General features: G+C 49.8%; 1 protein-coding gene across 2 annotated transcripts in view; it reads right to left on the bottom strand.

Moving 5' to 3' along the window:
• The window catches only part of LOC122391880 (rap guanine nucleotide exchange factor 4-like), a 75,633-nt gene that overhangs the window by 25,777 nt on the left and 22,613 nt on the right, over positions 1-27,243 (bottom strand). The window contains exon 3 of one of the 2 annotated variants that reach the window (XM_043386193.1): positions 24,457-24,526. In XM_043386193.1, the coding sequence (XP_043242128.1) occupies positions 24,457-24,526 (70 nt within the window). Of the gene's footprint in view, positions 1-24,456; positions 25,366-27,243 lie in introns of those variants that run through there. The other variant, XM_043386192.1, reaches the window with a different exon arrangement.

Below are 27,243 nucleotides of genomic sequence, written 5' to 3'. Positions count from 1 at the left end.
CTTCCACATAGAGGACACTTATTGGCACAAGTGGAGCGTACTAGCATTAAACTTCTCAGAGATGTGAGTGCCGCTATGCCAAACTAATTTCCTGCCACAACACACCATATTTTGCATACGAGTACTGTGGTTAGCAATAGGTAATCTCCAGAGCTCTCAAACAGAATGGAAGCGGAATCCGGCTCACGGCACGATCTTCCAGGTAAGCTCTGTCGCACGTCTTTGTCACACGTCACTTTGACAATCGATACGCTTCAGAATCGTAGTGCCATCGAACCCGACGCAATACAGCATATGGGTGTCGAATGTGTTTGATTCTCTGCCGCGAGCGGCGGCGCGCAGGCAGTCGTCGCGGCAGAGCGAGCACGGAGAGCGGGCCGACGGTCGAGTGGGAACATCATGAGACATATCCGGGTGTGTGCTCTGGTCCGTGATACGACCGGTCACCGGCGGCAGCTGCCGACCGCTGCGGCCCATACCTGCACCCAGTTACAACATACGCAACCGCCCCGCTCGTCCCGGGTCGGGACGCAATAAAGCATAATGGGAAGCGGGTAGAAATAAAATGCCTTTAGGTATCTCGATAGTATAGAAAAATATACGACGGATGTACTAAAGAATAAACTCGCATAAGAACGTATCGGCTAAGCTTTGAGAAATCTAGAGGTTTTATTAAATGAGGCAGGTCAACTTCCTTTCAACTGTTAGATGGCGTGGTCTCATTTCTGGCTCTGCTTGTTGAAATACCTACTCGTCGTTCACCGTATCGTAAATGCGAAGAGGAATGCGTAAGGATTTGTTTTCGACTCGAGATCTGACGGAAACACTGCGCCCGGTGACAGCGGGCTCGACAAACATGGTGAAAGGACGATATATTGCATCCCGGACGATATCAAGACTGAGAACAAAAACAGGAGAACCGATGAATGTTTCATTATTGCCACCCAGTGTCACGTATTTGTCATATTTTTCATAACGCTTTTGAATACAATTTTATGATATGTTAGTGTGAAGCGTACACGAGTAAAAAGCAAGGGATGAAACAAAAGTTCCCATTGAGTTTGAAATATAGTTGTCATCTCGACAAAAACATTTATTTCCTGAAAAGCAATTATGCATTAGCTCAGATGCATTATGCGCACCAGTACCTCTGAGCCGTGTTTCTGACAGGTTGGCAACATGTTTTATCTAGCCTGCTCGGGATTTAAATAGAATGCTTGTGAAATGTTGCAGCTGTCACTGAGATTACAACGCCTCCTCAGTGCGTGTTTGTTCCGGTTATCTCGACTACAAACGCTGTAAGTATAGGTATGCACGTTGCATATCTGCAGACGGCATGCCATAAGCTACCAGCGACTGCGAAATAAAGTCGAGGCACCTTACTCCATCGATCCCAACCAACCCCAAACATCCAGCTTCGCAATGTGCGGTTCTTCACCTTTTACTCGCGCGCCTTCCAGCACCTTCGGGCACCGGTCCCATTCCCATCGGAACGGTCCCACGACTTTGGCAAGGCCGTCGGTCGCCGCCTTTCGACGCGGTGACGGGCGGCGGCGGCGGTGGCGTTGCGCCAGTGCCTCGGGCGATGTCCAGTGTCGCGCCGCACTGACCGCCGCGCGGCGCACGAGCGTGGCCTCCGCGATTCACGCCATGCTTTCACTACCGATAGTGTCAGCACGCGGGCAGTGTAGACGAGAACAGGAAGGCCGTTGACCGCCGTGCTGGTCGGACCGATACCGGAGAACAATTGACTTTCGGAAATGTGAAACATTTTTATCAGCGTTAAATCACGGGCATTATGAGTCATGGGGTTCCCAGCAGTATTTCGGACAGGCGTTAGGGTCCTGCTACTTCGCGTACTTCACGGCTCATGTAAATTGTAAGAGCTGACTGCCATTGAGCCCTGTTGATAAAATTATTAAAAATGCATCCAATTTCAGCTCTCCATTCTTGCTCCGAGCCCTGGCGGTGGATACCTATATCTCGACATTGTGTAGTCAGATCTATTTCACATAAGAAACTAGTGCAAAACGTCACGGGTCCGATTGGGTAGATGAGTCGCCTATGTTTCCATTTGAAAATGTTGTGTCTTAGCTCAAACTTTTGCTAACAGTGGTCTTGCCAAGCTCGCCCTCACACCCAGCTCCGAGACGCACATCGCTACTGTCCGCGGCGAAAACGGCATGCACACAGAAAAATATTGACACCGTTAGCGGTGTAATTGCACAGTACATATCTGAGCACTTGAGGAAAGTTAATTTAGTCCCTTCCCCGCTTAAATTACTCGCGCTTCTAAATGAACACCAGGAAGAAGGTAATAGAACACTGTTAGGAGGGTTGGGTGTTTTGCTACATGTAGTAAAACACCCAACCCTCCTAACAGTGTTCTATTACCTTCTTCCTGGTGTTCATTTAGAAGCGCGAGTAACTTAAGCGGGAAGGGACTAAATTAACTTTCCTCAAGTGCTCAGATATGTACTGTGCAATTACACCGCTAACGGTGTCAATATTTTTCTGTGTGTGGGGTCACGTCATGTCAGAGTGCGTCACGTCACCGTACGTCATATCAACCCGCGTCACGTCACCTGCGTCACGTCACGCAGTGTGACGTACGTCAACTGACTGGCGCTCGGCGTTCACACTATCCTCGCATACTGTGGTCAGGGAGGGCTGACAGCTTTCCACAGGTTTGTGCCAGTAATCAGAACTCGTACTTTTGAAAAACAACTTTTAGCATCACACATACATACTTGAAATTGTCATTGAAGACGTTACTTCAATTGGTTTCCTTGTTTAGATTTTCTTGCTGGAGAGTAATTGTCAATTTATTCACCTTGCAGATGTCGATGATTCGTGTAAGATCGATGGCACAATGAACGAGAAGCCTACGGTCAAGCTGACGTGACTATCGAATGGTCGCTGCGCCTATGATAAATCAATAACGTAACGCAACTCGATCGCGTTAGTTGGAAGGCGACTGATTCACAATTACACTGATATGGTGCGACTATGAACAGAACGCAAATGCTCCATGCATAGACATTGAACTGTCGAGTGAATAATTACAAGATATCTCTAGAGATAGATTGACTTATCATAGACGATGAGGTCAAGATAATGATAAGCTAAATTAGTGCGGCATAGAGACACAGTGGAAATTGGAATGGAGTTGCAATTACATGTCTAACAGGAACGCAATTCGAATCGAATTTACACTACGCAGTACGCAGTCATATTACCTAACCCAAAACAAACTAAGCCAACAAACATTACCCAAGACTGCAGGAAGAAGTGTGCAATAAAACCAAACAGACCAGGCTGTTCGGCCGACTTGGTCGCTCCGGCAGTAATTGAGTGGGACTGGGCAGCGGCGACGGTTCAGAGCCCGCGGCTGCATCGACGGCGGCGGCGGCGGGTCGGCGTCTGCCGGCGACGGGCGCGTTCGGGACAGATTGGCTTGTCGCCTCGTGCGACGTCGGGCGACTCTGAGACGGGCGACGATCAGGAAATAATCACTGATCCGCCTTTAATGACGCCCGGAGAGGATCAATGAATGTCTTCTGCAGAGGGCGGGAGGTGGAACAAAGTCAGTGCCGTCCTGCGCGTGGCATGGCCTTGTTAAAGGTTTGTGGAGCTCGAGCGGATTTCAACTGTCATCGGACAGGTGGTGTGGGCTTGAAACGTCGCCCGTTAGCCAGTAGCCACTCGCAGCCCAATCGGAGAGTTATATTAGCCATAACGAACATCGCATGGTTGTGCCAGGAAAAAAGGGTTCCGTTCATAAGCAAATCACTAAAGCGCGATGATCTACCATGTTTTTATATTTGTTTCTAAGGGAAAGCTATTATTTTTTTTTTACATAGTATGGTTCACTCTTCACAACTATCTTAGCATTTCAGAGATAAAAAACTTGGCTGTTTGCCTAAAACACACACTTATTAGATGACGAACTACTCAAACTAGTAGCACAATTAATTATAATGAGACAACCTTTTGCTTACGCTTGAATGTTCGTAAATGAATGTCAGTTACATAACAACTTTAACAAGTCGTCGTCTGCCTTCTTAATCTCTCTCACTCTCTCTCTCCCTCTCTCTCTCTTCCTCTCTCTCTCTCTCTCTCTTTCTCTCTCTCTCTCTCTCTCTCTCTCTCTCTCTCTCTCTCTCTCTCTCTCCCGTTCCATTTCATCTGCCTTCGTTCCGCCGCCGGTGTGATAACTGGAGCGTTCAGAGCCTGCGGCAACTAGCCACTGATGGCCGGTGGGAAGCACTCCCCGACAGTCACAGACAGACCCCCAGGGCGGGACTGATCCCGAAGGCAAACAACAGATCCGACGCAATTTCACAATGTCCACAGAGCGACCGCGACAGCTTACACGGCGGTCTATCGTTCTGTGGACTGAGGTGGATTGATGCACCGGGTGTGGTGCGGTCATTTGGATGTGTGGTGGGAGAGGAATGAGCACTGCGCCCTCCTCATTTCATGAAGCTTGGTGGACCAAAGCGGATTTCAAAAGTTTGCGAGGTTTTGGTTGTTAAATCTGTTCTGCTTGTTTTGTTGTTGTAAGGGCTGCTCTACGAAAACTTCTGAGCATTGTTGGTCCAGACTCGCCCACTGTATTGCCTTTAATGTTTTCCTCGGGCTCACCGGATGGAGCGTTCACCTGATACAGAACCAGTCAAAGGTCAAACCGCAGGTCTTGACGCTGCCGGTGGTTTGAACGGAATCTGAACAGAGATCGCATAACCGTTGTAATTGCTATATATCTACTGCCTGAATAATTTTTGCTGAGTAGGTACAGGGTGTTTCACAATAAACGTTACTTTTGATAAGCTTTTAAAATGACCTCAAGTATTCGTATGCCCATAAATTCTATATTCATTTTATTGCAAATTCTTTCGGGTTTTTTATCCTTACAAAAACTATGACGAATCATCAACTGCATTCTTTATGTACGTGCAATGTCCACACCATCAAAACGGGTCAATTCGCTGTTAAGCTTCATGGTCCTTCACAATGAATGTTGCTTTTCATACGACGATGTTTCAGTGACACGTATTACATATGGCTCATGAGTAGGTATTACCACATGAGACAGCAGAACAGTAGGACTGATGAACATATAACTTTCAGTTCAGCGCCCTTCACGGGTTCTCCACTATGCCACCCTTCCGTCTGACTTTTTCAACCAGATTTTCTGGGATCGCCGTCCGGCCAGGAGGCGGGGCTGGTCTCGTGCTTCCAGTCTTCTGGAACCTTTCTATCACCCGTTTGAGAGACATTTTTGACGGAATATCCTTCCTCCTATTTTAAAATGGCTACCGAAACTCCGTCGCACTGCGGTCAGACTTCGCAAAGCGCCGTAATGCATGACCACCCATACCACCTCATCATCTGTACACGGCGAATTGACCCGTTTTGACGGTGTTGGCATTGCATGTCCATACAGATGGAACCGTTGACGGCTTGTAAAAAAATATAAGGGCTAAAAACCGCAACAAATTTGCAACAAAATGCATATAAAATTTACGCGCTTACGAACAAGTAAGATCTTCATTTAAGCTTTTCAAAAGTAACGTTTATTGTGAAACACCCTGTATAAACATCTTTTTCTGAGCAAGGTCATGTTAATTTCAATTTCAATTGAGATGCATATATAGCAAAGTTTTTCAGTCAGACCTGTTCGGATCAGTTTTGGGTACGACTCGGTTCTTTAAATTTTGTTTTCAGTTTTAACGCCTTTATAGCGATGACTGAGCCTGGTTCTATGTGGGCCTGACTGAACTGAACCGTGTGTTGTTGAAGTATCCGTGTAACGCATCAGTTACTTCAGGTGTGACCGTTTTCATGGCCGTGAGACGACCTTCCCCGGCCGCAGGTGCCCCTCCCCCTCCAGCCCGTCCTCGGCTGATAGTTGTGTGGGGAGTTGGGCTCAGCCTTGGACAGGGACACCCAGACACAAAGCGACATGCCTCGTTCAGCGCAGTATCTGTGATGAGCGATGTGACTACCGTTCTCGCGCAGTCATATCGCACAACATATGCAAGATCTATTTTTATGGCTCAAGGAAATTCATACACACTAGTCTTGTAGCAATCGATACATTTGAAAATGGTGTGGCGGAGCATGTCATCAATTTTATAGGCATTTAAGTATACCTTTATTCTTCCCTTTCTAGATATATCGTCGGACGGACTTCAACAACGAATACCAGCATACCTACATCGAGGACACGAGTTGGTAAAAGTGCCAAATCCATAAGGTAAATCCACGTGCACATATCGCCCCTGCGTGTTGTATTTGGTTTCAAGTACTGGGAACTCAATGCTGACATTAGAGACTCGGGTAATTCAGCCTCCGAAATACCCAGCGCTTGTCTAGCCACGTGCAATTGTTGAAGCCATCCAAATCCCTGGTGAGATGACGCTCCCATGCACCCAGTAACCGTGACCGAGCGTCCCAGACATCGCAGACAGGCCAGTATCCTGTGACGCTTGGTAACCAAAAGCATGATTCCGTGGCACTCGGTAACCTAACGGGTTCTATCTGGTGGCATGGTCCCGCGTGGCGCTTGGTAACCTAACGCGTTATATACTGGCAGCATCGCTCGTGGCACCCTGGTAACCCGCGGCCTCCCAGACCCATGACGGGTGGAATCCCGCGTCACCTGGTTACCGCTGCGCTATGCCCTGAGGCGGTCAGGTCGGCCGCGCCGCGGGGCTCTGTGTGACGGCACGTCGATCACCGGGGCATTAGTTACGTCATTGTCCCCAGGGAGGGAGACACGCGACCCGTAATAGACGCGACCGTCCGGCCCGCGGCCCCCGGGACCGGCCGGTCGCCGGCTACGGCGGATTGAGAGAGAGGGGGAGAGAGAGAGAGAGAGAGAGAGAGAGAGAGAGAGAGAGAGAGAGAGAGAGAGAGAGAGAGAGAGAGAGAGAGGAAGGGAGAGAGAGAGAAGGGGAGAGAGAGACTCGCTGACACGGTCAGACAGACAAACAGACAACAGTCATACAGGCGGACAGACAGACAGACAGTCATACAGGCGGATAGACAGACAGACAGACCCCACGGATGGACGGAGGGACAGACAGACAGACAGACTGACAGACTGACAGACCTACAGACCCAAGCAAGACAGGGAGGGAAGCAGGGAGGCAGACCGACGGATAGACAGACAGACAGACATACAGACAGAAAGGCAGGCAGACAAACAGGTCCCTATTAGATGAAATATGAACGTGCACGTGCACATTACTCCCACTATGAGGGGCGGAGACGATTAAATGTACGGTCGTTCAATAAGTAAGGTAAAATCGCATTTATTTCAGTCCACCTTTGGTGTAACGACATGAAACTTGCAACATATGTTAAATGAAATCTTGTCTTCAAATTGGCTATAAGCATTCTGTAGCAGGTCCCATCGGTCAGCCACCCCAGCCTTCAGAACTCGCACCTACTTCCAATCACCGTTCAGGCGCACGTGCTTATCTCAGCACTCTACCAAACACTGAAAACCCGCTCGGAAAACTCCTTAATGATGTTTTTTACCATGTCTTTTTATTTTCTTGATTGCCTCATCCGTAAAAAAGTTATTCCCGGAAACAGAACGTCTTCCGGCGATCCGAACAGCTTGAAGCTGGACGGCGCCAGATCAGGGCTATACTCCAGCATTCCTGTACCGAAAGATCAAAGCCGCCCCCGCACTGATGCATAGTCGGGCATCTTTCTGTTGTTGAGTGGACTCTTTTGGTATACAGGGTGTCCGGAAAGTTCTGGCGCTTTTCAACATTTTCTAAAACAAATGTCATTGGTTCATAGATACTCATCAATGGATCAAAACAATGACCAGGGACACCAAGCCACATGCTTCCGCTACGTGCTCATTGAATGTAACCACCGTCGGCGCCGACGACGGCCTCGACGTAGGGGAGGAAGCGCCTGCGGGTTTTGACGATGTGGGGCATTGCCAGGTCCTCCCATGCTGTCATGATGCGAGTCTTCAACGACTCCAGGCTGGGGTGAGAAATGGCCTAGATCCTGTTCTACAAAACGCGTAGCACGCCTTAGTCGAGCGGGTCAGGTTAGGAGAATAAGGCGGCCTAATCTCATTTCGCCACGGTGATCTGGCCCGGCAAGCTCCTCTGTCAGTTTAGCTTGAACGGCAGCGGCGTTGTTGAAGGGCGCTCTCTGCTGTTGAAATGCGAAGTGACCCTTAGGGCAAGTCGTCTTGACCCTCGGGTTGATGTGGCTGTCCAGGAACCCCTCGTGGACCAGCCTGTTATTCATTTATTCGACATTGACGAAGATGATGGGACATTTTCGTCAATCAGACCCCCGCAGTTTCTTCGATTGCCGCGCTGAAATGCTGCTCTGTTCTCTGCAGTTTTGACATACCGCGGTCGTACCGGTCTGAGGATATTTTCTTAGGAATTCCCGAGTCGGAATAAGCCTCTACCTGCTAAACCATTCATCGAAAAACGCCGCATCGCCCTGCAACTCGCGCCTCGTTCAAGGCGCACCCGGCCGCCGCGCGCAGGCATTCAGCGACAAGGCGCATCTTCGCCCATCTACCCATGACTGAAAACGATTTCAAAGTCATATTTATACGACCCCTAGCTTAGCGGTCAACGAGGGGTCATGTCTGTGGTGATTGGTTGAATGTCCAATAATCACAGCGCGCGTTAGACGGCGTCCAAAAGAAGCGCCAGGACTTTCCGGACACCCTGTACATCCCAGGCAGACCCTGAAAATATTTAACGTATCTGATGATGCCTGTAGTTGATTCGACAGAACACTTCACTCCGTAAATGAAGTCAGTCACGCTGATGCTTTGGGTCTCCATCATCACCTTGCTGACTTCACGGATGGTGCCAGTTCCAGAGGGTACTGCAAGCATAGGTCTGCCCGCCGTAGAATTTTGTCTCTTACACTGCCGTATCACTCTACCCACTGCCCACCACTAAGTATTGTTAATGGCCAATGGCGTCATCAGGGTACAATTTGCTGCCGACGCCGGTATTGAGATGAACTCGAGGCTCACCTGACAAAACGGCACTTCCCAAACGGAACGGTGCTGCATCAATGTTTTCATACCGACCATGTTCGGACAATTTTTCAAACTCCTAAAACGGTTGGATACGTTGTGTAGAAAATTTTTCGTAGATTCAGACGACATAGTTTATTTTGTTTAACTTTTTAAGGTTAATGAGCTATAGCACATTTTACCTTACTTATTGAACGACCTAGTAAGAGTAGATACATAAGTAATAACTGATAGCCGATAGGGATTCGGAGCTCACTTATATGTATATCATATCTAAAATTAGCCCAGCAATATTATTAATGTTGCTATTTTATGAAAAAAATGACAAAACGTCGACCTTATATCTTACAGCTAATGTACATTACAGCTTAAATGCTACGCCTAAAAACGCGGATGTTACTGCACAAAAAGCTGACTTCTTAGCTTATATTCACAACACACATCCTCTCCTAAGCCTCTGAGGCATCTCTGAATGACGAATGGGTTTTAGTGCTATAAAGCACGCGTTGAAACCCGAACAAATCATTTATTGTGTGCTCGAAAGATGAGCTGACACTTGGAAAACACATTGAAAGGGACCCACTATCCACCTCAGCAGCCAACGAAACTTTGGCGAACGCGGAAAAAGAGAAATACGAAAGGAAAAAAAGAACTCTTGCAGGATGAGCATGAAGGAGCTGAACGGCAGTGCAGAATGGAAGACGTTTTGGTGACGCTCCACTTGTCCTCTCGATAGCGAAGACTCCACTCACATAGTGTGTAGAACGGTTTACTAATCTAGCTTTGTGCGTCAATAACGTTATTTCACGCGCCAGCCATCAACATGCATGGCAAGAAATGGAGCGGAACGAAACACTTTGTCGCGCTTGCACTGAAAGAGTTATGAGACGGTTACTGTCAGATTTTTTTTTTCATCGAGTGGTCCATTACGAATCTGCGTGCCATTTTGGCCATTGCCAGCGTCTCTCGCGAACCCGCATCGTTCAGCTTTAGCGCAGTACGTGACATCGGCAAACAGGGAGCCTTAAAAGCTCCGTCCGCACCGCACCGGCCACCGGTCACGGTCTATTTCCGAGTGTGACCTTTGGGAGTGAACAGTTGACAAAGCGCCCGGGTAGAAATACGCCGGCTAAGTAGCTTTGTGCTGACTAAAAGCCAAGGGGAATACAGACGGCGTTCACGACAAAGCAAGTTACGCAGCGTTACGTGGCTGGGTCACGCGAAGTTTTTATCACCCACGGAGAAGCCTTTGTTGAACTTCGTTGCATTAGTTGTTTTAATATATCATATTACTTCTTAAGTTTATTTTAACTGAGTGTGTTTGATGATACTTAGCCCTAAACGGCCTATATACCTAGAATGACATAGTGCAGTTCTTGTCGTTTAAATAAACATGTTCAGATGATGAAAATGAGAAACCTCCAGAGTAATGCCCCAGAGTAAGATAGCGTGTAAGCTCATTACCTGCAGGTTATTTGTCATGCTATATGAGCGTAAAATAAAGTTTTACATCATGCGTGAAATAAATGCATTTCCTTACCATCAGTCACCGCATATTCTCACCAGCTATCAAACAAAGCTATCAAAAAGTCAAATGCCGTAATCCGTATGACCAGTGCAAGTGGCGCAAAAACGTCATAAATGAACCCACACTCGCGTCCACTCCACATATTGACACGCCATTCCAAGGGTGCATCATGCAGCTCTTCGTTTGGTCCCGGTAGCAAACACTCAATTAGCGCTGCAGGTATATTTGTCTGGTCGTGGAGCACTGTTTGCTGGGTCGACCATCCACCGGTACATAGTGCCGTCCGTTTGATCGTTAGAGCTCACCATTTCCACTAACGAACGAGTCCGCCGGCGTGTTTCATTTGGTCGTGATCAAGTTCCCAGAGGTCTCTATATCAGACCACAGTCTGGTCTAGAATCAGAGGTCAAAGATAGACCGTGCGCTCGATAACTTCCCACGGCGTTGTTCCTCCCGTCTTCGACTCAAACTGGGCCGGATCAGTCGCCGAAAAACTGCAGATCCGAGTACACAAGACCCGCATCTAGCGCGGATGCAAATATCAGAGAGCTGTTTGTAAGCGCTTTGTTGATGACTTCAATATACACTCTAGTGATTCCAATCATCATGTATAGGACGATTGCAAACATTTGTCTTTCAACTTTGTTTTGTAAAAACAGAATGAGCTCCCGTATATGCCGCGGCAACAAGTCACTGATCTGGAGAGGACATTGGCAACTTGACTGAGCTGCGGTATCTCAGTCAACAACTTCCTCAAATTATGTACGGATTACATGTTTGGGCTGTTTTTCACCGTATGAATTGCAATCTGTTTAAAATACGGCACGTATCGCGGTCGTTCCTCTCCACTGAGCCGTGTGACGTCTGGCAGTCGAGCTGTTTGCCACCGTCTGCAGAGCGGTAATGGATATCAATCGATGCATACCATCACACCTGCCACCCTGGTCTGGCTGACTGCCCCGCAGATCTCCAGAGTAATGCTGTACTACCGCCCCACACGGCACCCGAGGGGCTGGCTGGGCAGCACCTGCCTGAAGTATTTCATTACAGGTGCTTTTGTCTACAGGTCTAGTCAACAAAATTACACTTTATGGCATAGGTACTATGCCTTAACAACGGCGCTTCGCTCACTTTACTTAGGTTCCTTCCATTTTTGCAAAAAGCCATAAATAAATAATAATAACACCATAGTGGCAGCCAGCTGAATATTCAACCTTTCGCTCAGCATCAGCTTTTTCTCAAATAAATGGAAAAAGAGGAATGGACGGTAGGTATATCTGGTTATATTATGCGCAGCTCAATGGAATTCGGACTTTCAAAGCCTTCCATCTTTGGAACATCTTTCTGTGGTCAACTGTACCCACTACAGTAGCCATCGTACCATTTCCCACTTATAAAAGAAAAATTAAAGGTACATTAACGAGGGCTATAATAAAAAAATAAATAATTTTTTTGATTTTTCAATTTTTTTTTTCAAAATCAAAATTTCAATTTTTTTCAAAATTAAAAAAAATATATATTTTTTTTAATTTGTCTTATTATAATGAGAAAAATTAAGGGTACATTTACGAGGGCTATAATAAACGTATCGATTTATTTCTCTTGGACTCCTTTCGTTTTTTATTCAATTTTGGAACGCCGTGCATCATGTTGAATTCCTCATGACTTGCCATGAGCTGCTTTTAACGCCTGTATTATGCACCAGCTGTGGAGACAACTACTGCTCCCCACTCCCAGCCATGCCACCAGACAGCCCTTCGCTAACCCGGCCGCATCCATATTCCATTAACCGGCCAAACTACCCGATCGGCCGGGCGGCGGACCACCGCAGCCTTCCGGCTGCCTGTGGTTCGATCAGCGCAGCCCCGTTTCGATCGGAGGTGGTCACCGGCCTCCTCATTAACTGCTCGACCCCGTGGCCGCCGATCGCAGACAATTGACGCCGATTGAGGTTGATAGACGGCGCCGGCGGCCATCAGGTGACCCCGTTGACCTCCGGGAAAACTGCGGGAGGGTGGACAGACCGGAGACAAACGGGGTGGATAGAGCAAGATTGACAGACCAGGGTAGGGTGGACAGAAGAGGTGGACAGATTTATAGGGTGGGTGGACAGACCAAAACGGCGGATGGACAGACTATGGTGGACAGACGAGGCGCACTCATAGTCTCTTATAGTCTGTAGTCTGCTAGTCTGTTTATAGTCTGTTCATGGACAGACCAGGGTGGACACTGGACACTGGACAGTCCAAGGGTTGGTGGACAGACCAATGTGGGTGGAGCCAAGGGGACACAAATAACCATCCTCGACCCGACACCATATCACGACGAGCGTGTGGGCGGACGTCAATGCGGTCGCCGATCCGACGCGCCGGTCCCGCGAGGGCGTCCCGTCGATCCGGCCGGTTAATCAGTCGCCAGACAGTCTCGGCTCCGAGTCTGTCCACGTCCGGTGACAATGTACGACGTGCCGCCGCGACGCCGGGGGCAACGGGTACACTTCAGACGGCGGGCCGACTATGATGGAACCCCGCGCTGCCGACCGGTTGCCCGTCATCAGAGGCGAGTGATCCGTCTGGGACCGACTAGGAACGTCCGTGATTGTTTGGGGACCGGTCGACCACCGGAAAAAGACAGCGGTGGTGACCGTCTTGGACTGCCTGGGACTGGGATTGTCTGGAACTGTCTGTGACTGTCTGCGGACCGCTAGGGACCGGCTGGGACAGTGTGAGACCATCTGGGACCGTCTGAGACCGTCTTTCTCTGCAGTCTATCTGTATCAACCAACCTCCTATCACAGATAGCGCTGGTGACCGCGTCTGTGTCGGATCCCCCAGAGCGCTAATGGCCGGGATTTGTCCGCTCTCTGACGGTCGCCGCTCGGATCAGAGTGACAGCAGAGTGACAAACATGTCAGCGCAGCAATCACCGGCCCAGTCGCCTTTCTAAACCTATCGATCCGCCCCGCATCGCGACTGCCCGTCACAGTGAACGCGGAGGCTGGAACACGTTTAAACAGGGAGACATCTTTTTTATTCCTGCCTCTTTGGACCGAGCTGCCAAAGCAGGCATAAACAGCTTTTTAAAGCGGCTGAGCATCATCGACGAATAGCTGGTCTATACGACGAACATTGGGTGGCTTGACAATCCGTCGCCGAGCAAATAGGCGCATCAAGGCGGTCGACGAGCACCTAGTGCCAATTGGCAGCTCTTCACAGTGATACCTGCAGTCGGTGTCCAGTTCCATCGCTCACAGTGACGAACATAGTAACCGGTCGACTAACAGGCACCCAGCACCTACCCAATACCCACACTGAACTCACACTGAAAGCCATCATCAGTCACCCGCTGCCACAGAAACATCATAAAGGATCTATCGGAAGATCGATCAATCGATAATGAGCCGCCTGAAACCTTGATTTCAGCCGAGTAGGCAAATATGATGTTATGACTAAAGTTGAACACGTAGGTGTTAGAGAAAAGCAACAAAACCACGGTTACTCAATAAATGGCAGGCCGTTTATGATTGCTTCTGAGGACAGGCTGACAGGAGTACATACTTGATGCTCCTTATTTTAGTGGTATAGCCCGTCGCAAAGCTTTTCGTTGAGGTGCCCACTGTTAAGAAGCGTGTCCCTTTAGTTTTTGCGCGGCACACCTATGTGTCGTCTGACGGATGCTGTATGCCATGGCTAATTAGCACTGGCGTGGTCACCTTCCTTTGGGGACGCCGGGTCACGCGAGCTGGGAGCCAAATGCAGCACCAGAGAACAGCGTGAGGTGGCGACAAGGTCAGGACTGGCGGGCTGTGCCAGAATGCTGCACTGCCGGCCTCAGCCAGCAGTGTGTAACGCCAATTAGATGTCCTTTTTGTTGATTGGGACAAGTACTTTGCTCGCAACCTCATGTACGGTTAAGATAGAAAGTATTTTGGCATTTTTGTGACCAAAGCAGTTCGAAAATAGCCGAAGTTGAAACTGTACTGTCGTCACAAAAAGGCCTGGCGCCTGCTGCGAAACGATAGAAGCACTTCATCGTAAATCATATCTAGCAGAGGCTAGATATGATTTACGATGAATTTACGTAGCTCACAATGCATTGCGGTCAAATTATAACTGCGACTGAAAATCGACATCTTTTATTTGTATGACGGCTGGTGATCCAGCCTGCTTGGAAGGAAAATGTACTGAACACGCGTCTGACTATTAGTCCGGCGATATGCATATGCTGACGGCCGTGTTCACTAGTACGGTATAATTTACCCAAGCGCCGCGGCCGTCATCGCGCGCAAGGCGGAGGTGCGGTGACCTTGTCCACGGCCCGGGTGGACAGCAGTATAACCTCTATTACAGTGGAACACCGACGCCTGTTCTCCACCTACACTTGATTACACTCGACAACTTCTCAGGAGTGCAACTCACCCAGTCGAGAAAACGAGGCACCAGTTTACGAGCACCGACCGCTGTACGAAGCAAAGTTCCATCAATAACTTGGAAACTTAATTGTGCAATGCATTCGAAGTATTTTCAACCGGACAAATGAGTATTCTTTGACTTCAAATGCATCATCGCCATTAAATACGTCAATGACACCCTTCACAATCATTCACTTTATGACGATTTCGTGTCTCTCACTCGGCCAATTACAAATGTCAGACATCCTATTACGACTTCAGTGTAACTCCCGGCGACGATGACACAGAAGAGACGTCAGCATCCGCCTGACGTCAGGTGATAGCATTGTCCGCACTGCTGGCCGACTCCGGGCAGAGGTCAATCAGCGCCTTATACCGGGGCGGGTCGACAGCTCGCGACTCACAGAAGATGAAGGATAGCCGACTTGCGTCCCGGCGCCACGCTGTCGATCAAAGGTCAAGAGTCGAACGGGCAGTCGGAGATGAGTGATAGCTTCGTCAGCGATTGAATGATGTTGCCCGGGATACAGACTCAAGCAGTCCTGGAGCAGGTATGAGCCGAAAGTGACACCGCTTGACACGGACTGAGGGTGTCACGGACACCGCCTGACACGCACCGTGTCCGAAAGTGACACGGACCGCGAGTGACACTGACACCGTCACGCGCTGACCATGGTGCACGAAAACAACGTCACAAAAACGCGGCGCAGCTCGGCCACAGCGCCGCAGCCGCTCTGGTTAGTGATGATACCCGACCCATGTGGTGTGTGGGACATTACTGTGAGGTGTGCGACAACACTATGAGGTGTGGGACACCGCTCTAAAGTGTGGGGTATGGACCACTACTGTGAGTTGTGGGTCACTGCTGCATGAGGTATGGAACACAGCAGTGTGGAGCGAAATAGCTGCTGTCTGGCCCGTCCAAAAACGATCCCTGTGCCTTGTGCAAGCCTCCGCGCTTTCATTTGCTGCGTGATTGCTGAAGGCTCAATAGAGCGACACGGACGTAAGCTCTAATAAGGCTGGGGGGATCCATGTGATCGCAAGGCACCTCGCAGTTGCTATCAAACGTAAGTTGAATCGGAACAGATATTGGAGGGATCCATCACATCGTAGGCTAAGTAGATACGCAAGTTGTATCGCAAATGGTGAAGATACGAACTAACTTTACGAATCTTCTCGGTCGATCGGAAGGCCGATCGTAGCGAAGCTTTACCTCTTTCTCAAGAGAAAAATATAAGAAATTTTCAAAATTTTCACAAACCCGAAATATATGTTCAACAAATATGGTTGATGAACACGTGTGCAAAATTTGAAGTCGATTTCTTCAAAAATGGCTGCGCTAGAGCGTTTTAAATTTACACGTTGAAAACGGTCACTTTCACGTCATTTTTGTAATTATTTTTTTTTCAATTTTGAAATTTAAAAAGTGTTTTGGGCAATTTTTCGCGTAAATTGCGAAAATCTGACCAAAACATGTATCGCACCATCAATGATCCGATACGTCATCAGAGGCCGCGCCGCGGACAGGTGGGCGCGGCGATACCTGGGGCATTCCACGATAGATCGTACCAGGCCCGTCACCCTCATCTCTCAGATTTTAATGAAAATCGGTCCTAGGGGTAATCATAGGCCCCAAAGACGCCTGGCAAAATATCAAACTTCTCAGATCAAAACTTTTTGAGTTATATTGCATTACATTTTTTTACTTCGGTTTGTAACGGTGAGTTTGATGGCCTATAACTCAAGAACGGGTTATGCAACCAACAAACGGGAAACAACACTAAGCTTGCGATGAACCAAAAATTGATATTACTTTTTAAAAATTCTAAAGAAAAATTTTGATTGTTGAACAAAAACCTTAATCTTTTTTCATTGGCCTCTAATGACTTTTGGGACCAAAATTTTTCACATTTTTATTTTTTCAAAATAAACTTCATGTCATTGCAAATCGACATGCAAAAAATTAGAAAGGTGTTCTTTCTATAAGTTCCTCATTTTCCCGCAAATAAAATGGGTTTCGGAGGGGTTGATACGACCCCAGCACGCCGTTTTGCTTCTAATAGAGGTAGAGCCTCGCGGAAAAAAGGAACGTATGTGCCGTTACAAGTCGCAGCGATTGGTACCCAATTTTAAGGTCTCAGGTTAACCGGTAGCGTCTGAGGTCAGGTCAAGTGACTGAAGTTACGGGTTCGGTTTTTAGTAAATAACTTCGCAAAACATGGCCGCAGAGCCGCGATTTTGGCATCATTGTGTTCGCCTAGCTCAGGTGCGTCGAATGGTATACTTCTTGTTAGGGTGAGGTCAACTTAAGTAGTTGACCTCGGGTCAAGGTCAGGTCAGAGCCCCTCAGGTCACGAAGCTGGGCAAAGGGTATCATATGGCATATCATTCGATTTGGAAGGTCTTCCCGAGTCCATTGGTGGCTTTCCCGACTCTCTAGCTCAATTTGATCGGGAGTTATTGACGAAAAACTCATACGACCCTAGTGACGTCATAAATGACGTCACGCAAGGTTAACAATTCAAAAGTGAAGCATTGGACTTTGCAAGGAGTGCATGAAATCACGATACCATGTACGTGAGATAGTTTTAGATCATTATCGGCGCCAAAATAACAGATTTTATATTTCCCAATTGACTTATAACAGTGATGTCACGTGACTCATGTGACCTTCAAAAATTCCCAGATATATAAGTTGTGAGACCTCTGGAGGACACCATGTATGCGTCCTGTAACTTTTATCTCGGACAGCTATGGTCATTGGCATCCAAAACAATGTCAGAACCAAACAGCCTTTTTTACTCTCGCGCTTATAGGAAAGAGGGTTGGATGAACCCTCTTTTCATTTTTTTCAGATGACTAAGACTTGAATTGAAATTTCAGTAACCCGTGATGTCACTAGGCAGCTTTACCACGCCATTTGTAAGCTCCCCTCCCAAAATCACTATTCGAAACCGTTATCGTGACGTAAAATAAATACATTTATAGAAAGAACACCTTCCTAATTTTTTGCACACTTCTTAACAATGAGCTAAATATTTTTTTAAAGAAATAAAAATTCAAAAAAATTTGGTCCCAAAGTCCAAAAAATACAAATGAAAGAAAACTCGATATGTCATATATCAAAAATAGGGTATTTTTCGAAATTTTAAAAATACATATTAATCTCTGTTTCATTGCAAGTTCAAGGTTATCTAACATTTGGCATTTGAATAATCCGTCTTAGAGTTACAGCCCGCCAAACTTAGCGCTGCAAAGCAAGATCCAAAAAATGTTATACGCCGTAACTAAAAAAATACTTATCTGATAAGCCTGAAATTGTTACAGGTAGATTCAGAGCCCCTGATTACCCCTGAGACCAATTTTCGTCAAATTCCGAGAGATGAGGGTGTCAAATTGGAAAAAAGTGGTACGATCTATCGTGGAATGCCCCACCTAGGCCGCGTGGGGGTTACACTGGTGTTCGGGAAGGGCTATGTCAACGCGAGGCAGGCCGCGGGGGAGCCGGTTGCGGCGCCGGTCCGTATTTGTCGGCGCCTAGCAGTGCAGCGGTGCGTTTATGGCGGAGGGAGGGGAAGCGGTGTAGTGTCGGCAAGGCCGCACACAGGAGAGGGCACACGGGCCTCCCCCCCCATTCGAGTTGGGGCCCCTAATCTTTAGACCGCCGAAGACCATGTAAAATGAACTGAAATAATGATTAAAAAGACCGGGAGGGCCCATCTCGTTCCCCAGCAGGCCCATACGAGTCCATAAATGCCCAGTAGCGCAGCCAGTGGTATTGTGGTGAAATTTCAATGGCCCTCAAAAGACCTCAAAGGGCCCACAGATGGGGTCACCGGGTCCTCAGATGGTCTCGAAGGGCCCTCGGTTAGCGTCAAATGGCCCTCATCTGGTGTCAAAGGGCCCTCAGATGGCCAAATGAAGGGCCACAAGATGGCCTCAAAGGGCCCTCAGATGGGTTCAAAGGGCTCTCAGCCAACGTTAAACCTACCTCAGAAGACCTTAAAGGGCGTCAAAGGGCCCTAAACCTGCGTCAGAGGGCCCTGAGCTCGCGTCAAACGACCCTCCGAAGGCCTTAAAGAGTCCTTAGCTTGTGTCAGAGGGCCCCCAGCTGGTGTCAGTACTCAGTGAGCCCTCCTCAGCTGGCGCCAAAAGTCCATCTGAAGGCCTCAAACGGTCGTCAGCTGGAGTACAACGGTCCTCAGATGCCGTCACGCGGCCCTCAAAAGCCTCAAGGAGCCCTTATAAGGTCTCAAAGGGCCCTCATTTGGCCTCAAAAGGCCGACTTCAGAAGGCCTTAAAGGGCCCTTATCTGGTGTCAGAGGGCCCCCAGCTAGTGTCAGAGTTCCCCGGCCTTCAGTTGGCGCAAAATGGCCATCAGAAGGCCTCAAACGGTCCGTAACTGGAGTCCAACCGCAACGGTCCTCAGGTGGCGTCAAGCGGCCCTCAAAAAGCCTCAAAGGCCGCTTAAAAGGCAGCAAAGGGCCCTCATATGACCCCAAAGGGTCCTCTGCTGGCGTCAAACGGACCTCAGAAGGTCTCAAAGGGCGTCAAAGGGCCCTGAGCTCGTGTCAAATATAAAAGCGCCCTTAGCTGGTGTCAGGAGGCCCCCAGTTGGTGTCAGCGTGCCCTCAGCTGGTGTCAGAGAGCCCTCAGTTGGCATCTACTGGCCATCAGAAGGCCCCAAACGGTCCTCAGATGGCGTCCAACGGTCCTCAGCTGACGTTAAGAGGCCCTCAAAAGGCCTCAAAGACCCCTCGGCTGCTGAAGAGGCCCTTAGCCTCAAAGGAAACTCAAGAGACGTTAAACGGCCCTAAAAAGGCTTGAAAGGGCCCTCTGCTGGTGGCAAAGGGCTCGCATATGACACCAATAACAGCTTTGTCAAAAACGGACCTGAGAGACCTTGCCGGTCCCTGGTTATAAGGGACTCCTGTCTCTTGCAGTAACCTGAGTGGCCCACGTTTACTGAGGGGCCCCTGGTTATTGAAGGAGTCCCTGGTTACTGGAAGGACCCCTGGTTATCAGAGGGTTCCCTGGTCACCTGGTGGGTCCCTGATCAATTGAAACCTCCCGATCATCTGAGCGCCCCCTGATTACCTTGGTCTTGGCGTTGGCGTACAGTTTAAAGTCGTCGGTACACTGCGGCCTCCTCTTTCTCAACAAGTCCCTCTATTTCTTCTGCAGCGAGGGCGATTTCGTCAAAATACTCCTCCATCGCGAAGCCTCGTGCGCAGACGCAGTCTTCGGGGCGCTCGCTGCGCCAACTCTTGACGCCAACTGACGGGCTCCAAATGAAACAAGACTCTCCAAGTCTTGCAAGAAAGAGTCCATCCAAGAAGGATGGACTCCGAAACGAACGTGGGAATGCCGACACATGATCCCTCCAAATTTACAGAGGAGGAGATGTCCCTGACAGCCCATTTGCAATAGGGGTCACTTTTACACTATAGACGTATGGGGAATTCGACCTTATCGACATGGTACTACGAGGTCAGCTGATCTGCTTGGCATTTAAATCGTAGTAAAACTGGCATTTAAACGCTGCGAAACAGCTTACGTACAACGTAGCTCCGATTTGCCGCTCTTTCTTTTTCATCCCTCCGATTTTCTTCCGATCAAGGGAAGTTTCGTACCGAGAGAAGTTTCGCAGCCACGTCCGATATAACTTACGATAGCACGGATCCCCCCAGCTAAGTCTTTTCGTCTTCACCGAGCCCGGGAGGCTGGCCTCACTGTATAGGACAGAATCTAAGGAGCGATCTCTACCAGTCAGGAAGACCGCGAGCGGCGCCAAGTCCGGCGGTACACCCAGCTCCCATCATCGCCGACGGTAACAGAGTGGACTGGCGACACTCGGCGGCAGCGACAGATGAGGTGGCCGCAATAACCATCTGGTGGGCTCACCTGACGCCATCAACCAGCGGCTGCCGTTCTGACGGGCGGAACGTGTCGGTAGAGCTGAACGAGTCACCGGGTCCGAGGTCAGCTAGTACTGCAAACCGAACCTGGCGAGCTTCAGGACGGGATGGAAGGGAAGGTTAGTACTGGATACTATCACCAGGTTTTATCCACCTACAGGATGGGTCAGCATTGGTGAATGGTGGGTGTCATCGAGTCTCAGCCGCCACAGAAGCTACCGCCATTGCAGACTGTTAAATGGCAACGGCACTCACTGAAAGATGGGTTGTTACTAGAACTGTGAATAAGTAACTCAGCCATATGCAACAAGTTGGTGTGCTGAACAAATCACCGAATTACAAGAGGTATTTTAGTACTGAGCGTCACCATCCGTCGTCGAGCCGCAGTGCGCGCAGCGGCCTCTGCCGTCTCCCAGATATCCAAGGTGAGCTGGCCGGGAGAGCGTGACGAAGCGATGCTCTGCAAGACACCGGCTGCAGAGTGCAGAGGGGCTGCTGCGCTCCAGTGCCCCACCGGCCCCGCCACAGCTGTGGCGCAGCCCGTTACCGACATGACATGGAGACAATGGGTGGTGTATACTGGGCCTCTCGGAAATCCGACCGGCCACAGCAGAGCAGAAGTGAGGGGGCTGCGAGTATACCTTCTGGGTGTCTTCTTCAGACCACAAAGCTTCCAAGTTCTGGTGCTTGTGTCTATTTCAGTATTTCCTAGAAAGTTTATTACGTTAATGGCAAGGTTGCTCCATTCGCAGATTCATTTTTTTTCAAATCTCGTAATCGACATAAAGATGTTGTATTCTTGTTTCATTGAGTATCACAAGAAACAAATCTGTGGGAATGGAATCATATTGGGAACGTTTAAGAAGCATATGCATGTTCTAAAAGATATCATTGGACCGCACACTCAGGTAAAATGGTTTTTCTGTGGATCATAAACGTATTATCGACAATCCAAACATTAATCTATCTAACAGGGGCTTCGAATTTTGGCTATAAACTATTGAAGATTTATATGAAAAAGATCAATAACATGCCAAAAATTGTATGGATTCTTTTGTTGTACCACATAAAAGTAAAACCTAAACTGCAAAGTAGACGAACTTTCGACAGCGTTGCCATCATCAGGTCTGTAAAGTATTCCGACAACATTGCCATCACCTGTATACAGACAGACCTGATGACTGCAATGTTTCTACGCGTGTTTTTATGAAAATGCATACAAGATATGGGCTCCTACCTACAGGTTCCCCATATAAATATGTCCGTCTTTTGCCACCCATACCTATAGCTCGTTGATGAATCATTGAACGTGTAGTAAGAACCTCTGAGAAGAAGACGACTGCCTTGGTGACGCTGACAAGTAGCTGGGCCAAGCGTTTATTGCTACTTTGTCTTTGATTAGTTTCCCTTGAGGTGGCAGCTGCGTTTGATCGTCCCATTATCTCGAGCAATCACACCACCTATAAACAGACAGATAATCTCGCGGCTTGCAGAGGGCCAGAGAAGGCGGATGTCCACAAAAATGGATGGAGGATGTGTGCAACAGAACAACAGCGCCGTAAATTGTAATTATTCTGAGCATCACAGCAGAAGATGGATCACATCGTCATCCGCCCGCAGAGCTTTCCAAAAGTCCTGTTGATCATCCGGGAACAACTGGTGATTTTATACTGGTACCCTAGATAAGTACCTGTTCTAACGCGCCGCTAAGACTTTCACGAATATCTCAACTGCACATGCTTTATCGCCGCTCTTCTCGCACATGCCAAAATATGCATATGCATTGTATTCGGGTCAGTGAAGGTCAGGAAAAAAGTGATCACATAAAGTAACCTCGCTCTCGCTGTAAATAAAATACATATGTGTTAGGTTGCTGAGAATTGAGATTGCATCACCCCACACAGTTTCAAACAAAGAGATATGCAACATTTATGGGGAGTCGGGACATAAGCTCAATAAATACAATCGCTTTTATGATGTTGCCTTCCCGGAAGGAGAAAAGGGACCCAAGTGGGCGTAGCAGTCACAGCAGTGGGTGTCCTGTATGGTTTCGACCGCACATGGCGGTTCCGATCATCTGAGCGATCGCTCTCTGCTGTCGACACGTATACTGCCCGCGCCGTCTTCCCGTGTGACGTCCCCTGTCACCGTCCCGTCTACCGTCATCTGTCGTCCCGTCTGTCATCCCGTCTGCCGTCTAGTATGCCGCCCGGCTGCCGTCCGTGCCGCCGTCCCTGTCACCGTCCTGCACGTCTATCGTCCGGCCTGCTGTCATCTACCGTCTAATCTCCCGGTCTGCTGTCATCTACCGTCCCGCCTGCTGTCATTCTACCATCCCATCCCGTCTGCCTTCGTCTCCCATCCCGTCTACTGTCGTCTCCCGTCGTCCCTTCTACCGTCCGTGTGCCGTGCGTCGGGCCGGCCCGCGCCCGGTAGTCTCTCGGTCAATACCCAGCCACGAGGTAGGTACCGTCAACAGGCCGTCCGGCCGGCCAGGCTGCGCACCATGCCCGGCAATTGGCGCGAGCGAGCGCGAGCGAGCGCCCGTCGTCCTCTCTGGCGCCGTAATCACCGGCGCCCAGGTGACAGTCACCGCGGATACGCGCGGGATAATTACACGGAGGCGATAATTACAGGTGGATCCGTCTGGGGAGGGTGAACGGGTGTGGGGAGAATACTCCGGCCGTCTCGGGAGCCGGTCGGAGGACAGAAGATGCGCCCGGTGGGGATACTGATGGGGTGAGCGTTAACGGGTAAGTAAACACGGGATATACACTGGCGCGAGGACACTGATAAGAGTGATAGTTATTGGATAAGTAATGGAAAGAGATACAGTGGTAGGCACACCGATAGGGCTGAGCGTTATCAGACAAATCAACACGGATGTATAACGGTGGGGATGCTGATAGGGCGGTTGTTGAGCTGATAAATGCAGGATGAGGATTTACACCTCATGGGTATTGGGGATACTGATCGCACTGGGGGCCAGCGGAAAAATAAACAAGTGATACACACTGCTGAGGACACTGATAGGCACAAAGAAGGCTACCTATACCTGTGACGTGGCGGAACCACCGATAGGCTCCGTACCACCAACGCATTAATGGCTCACGAAAGGGGATGTCCCCTGCAGCCTCTGTGGCTGTCAACAGTATAAGCCAGGGTCGTTCTATGTCCGGCTATAAGACACTCGTTTCGTCGAAGCTGCACAGAAAGTATTGCTTTCCGGATTCATAGTTCAAGCAATGTTTGCATAAAGGCGTATATCACCTCATGAATCCCGCACGTCACATAGCCCTTTGTTTGCATATGGCTCCTGACTTCACGGTAGCTGCCATTTCGCCATTCATATTAAATACTCATTAAACCCGGATGTAACTGCGACAGTCATCCTGGACAATGTCAATGTCATGCGAAGGGCATGAAGCATTATTAACACCACTGAGTGCACGTATCATTTTCATGATAGTGTGTTAGAGTTGTGGCGGTGTGTACTCACAAGACAGGAGCGCGGGGACAAGTTTCAGCAGCACAGTGACGTGCAACTCACCTCTGTCAGAGCCCAGCGAAGTGGTCGACGCCGGCGTCTGCAGCAGCTCCCTCAACGCCGTCTTGTTTTTCTGCAACGAGTAGACAGTGATGGTACAGTGATCCGCCTCCAGCTGGTAGCACCGGTAGCCCAGACACACCTCGTAGCGCTCGCGTTTTCGGCGGCGCCGTTTGGAGGGGCGCGGCGGGGGACGGGGAGGGGAGTTACAGCTCTCAGACTCCGAGTACACCCCACTGTCGGCGCTGCGCACGCTCTCCACCTCTGGCGGCTCGCAAACCTCCGGCGGCACGCACATCTCCGGCGGCACGCACATCTCTGGCGGCACGCACATCTCCGGAGGCACGCACATCTCCGGCGGCTCACACGTCTCTGATGAGTCACACGAGCTCTGGCTGGCGATGCTCGCCTTGCCACGCAGACTGGCTCGCGGCGCTGGTACCGGGGAGGCGCCCAGCGGCGGGCCCTCGATATGCAGCGGCAGCCCGGCGGCGGCCAGCGGCAGACGAGTGACCATCTCGGCCGGGTCAACAAACACTGAGGCGTCCGGCAGGGGTCGGTATCGGCCCCGCTCCGACACCTCGCCAGCGCTGGGCGCCGGCTCCGAGGTCAGGTCGCGGACCAACGAGCGGGCCCGCAGGCGGCGCTGCACGCGGCGGGCGAGGTCCTCCAGCGATCGGCCGCGGCGCACCACGGCCACGCGCGCCTCGCTGCGGAAACTGGCCAGTCGCTGCAGCGGACTCCGGTGGGTGGCGGCCGGACGGTCCACGGCCAGGTCCTCAGTATCCCGGGCCCGTGGCGGCGGCTCCGGCGGCGGCGGAGACTCGCCGGACATCTCGTACATGGGCACGTACCAGGTGGCCCGCCGCTCCGTCAGACGGTGCTGCTCGTCTATCATAGGAGACACGCCTCGCAGCAGGACGCAGTCGCTGACCAGGTCCATGTTTGACCCAGCTGCTGTAGTAGCACAGCACAAATTCAGCACAAAATGGCCCCTTTAGGTCGGCCTTCGCTGTCCACAACCCCAGAACACAGGGGTTCCCTCAGGGCAACCCTTGCCGCACACAGCCCTGGCGCACAGCAGCGCCCCTCCGTCTTTGGCCTATCTAACACAGATGATCCTCTCTGTCAACTTCAACACTCATTGCCGTCCCTCTGTTCACTCCCTCCACGAGAAGCAGCAGTTCGCGCTGTCTCCACTGGCCGCTGCCGCAGACTGGCGCGGCCGCGCGGCGCGCTCTGTCTGGCGCGGCGATAGCGTCACGCTATCAGCGCCGCCGGCGTCACGGCCGGCCTCCGCAGCACGCGCCAGGTACCGCTGACGTCAGCCCGTCACGGCCGTGACGGCCGTCACCGCCTTCACTGGCCATGATAGTGCGCGCAGTTTGTCGCGCGACTAGAGCGGCTCGATGGCGCAAGGCACCGCGGCCGAGGGCGTCAAAACCCGACCGGCCGAGGGCGTCAAAACCCGACCGGCCACCGGCGAGGCCCGGGGTGTGTGCCAGCATAACGTCTGAAGGAAATGGTGGAGCTGAGAGAATCGTAGACGGCCAGGGGAATGGTTTGAGGACGCATGCCATGGGTCGGATTTAGAAGTTCCAGGTGGAATATTATGCTGTGTTTTATTTCTCACGACGATGTGATTCATTTAGGAATGAATGGGTAAGATGAGTTAATTTATTTACGAATGAATGGTTGGTCTTAGATTTTGAGTCATTTTTAAGCCGATGGATCTTAAAAGGCTAAGGAAGGCAATGATTCACGCAAGCTATTCTTTTCAACAAGGGAAGTCTTGATAACTGCTTCAAAACCGCTATTTATCATTCTGGCCTTGGATAAAACCGCAATCCATACGATGATCCTTAGCCGGTGAGGAGCATCGATTTAGAGAACTGAATTATCATCGTTTTTGACTATCGTTAGTCGCAGCGATGTTTATAGTGAGCCGATTGCTCAGATGGAGGGGAACTGCAGTAACTCGTGAGGTGAGTGGGCGTATCGGTCGAGTCAGTGAGGCGGAGCGGCTAGTGAGAGGAGTGAGAGGAGTGAGAGAAGTGAGCGGAGTGAGAGGAGTGAGAGGAGTGAGAGGAGTGAGAGGAGTGAGCGGTGTTACGGACAGCTGACAGTGAATGGTCAGTGGTCAATGACCAGATCCCGCACAGCGCCCCAGGCGGCGGGCGGGGCCGCTAAGGGAGCGTGTCTCACTTCCAGGAGCTCGCCGTATTGCGCCGGTGACGGTGCACTGTGTTTTAACTCTGGCCAAAAACTGGCCAGGACGCGAAATATCGACTATTTTTAAACGTTTTCATTTGGCCACTATCGTGTTCAAAAATGATCAGAGCATCTTTAACGACGGAAATTTGTATTCTCTTTAATTTTGAAAACGTTGAAAATGTACAACAAAGTCAGACAACTCTCAAAAGCTAAACTTCGGCGAACAAACGCAGAAACAGTCGCCTTACTTCACGTCAACATCTTCGAGCTTTGGATTGACAAAACTATATAATTTGGGTAGGGGAAGTTGGGGCAATGCCGGAGTTGGGGCAAAGCCGAAATTCGAGATATTTCGAAAACCGTTCGACATGGATGCCACCTGTCAGTGATGCTCTGAAGCTTAAGTGACTACAATTATCGCATGTTTGTTACGAGTCGTCATTCGAAATACTTCGGGTGTGAGGGCGCCAAGAGCGTTTTCAAGGTACGTTTCTCTTGTACTACATGCGCCTTTGAAGCTGCATTTCTTACTTATTATGCTACCGTTTGTCTGGCCAATTCGGTCAAGTAATCTTC

This window comes from Amphibalanus amphitrite, unplaced genomic scaffold, assembly GCF_019059575.1.
Source record: "Amphibalanus amphitrite isolate SeventyFive unplaced genomic scaffold, NRLGWU_Aamphi_draft 000459F_arrow, whole genome shotgun sequence".
Classification (NCBI taxonomy): domain Eukaryota; kingdom Metazoa; phylum Arthropoda; class Thecostraca; order Balanomorpha; family Balanidae; genus Amphibalanus; species Amphibalanus amphitrite.
This window is presented reverse-complemented; position numbering and strand designations above follow the sequence as displayed.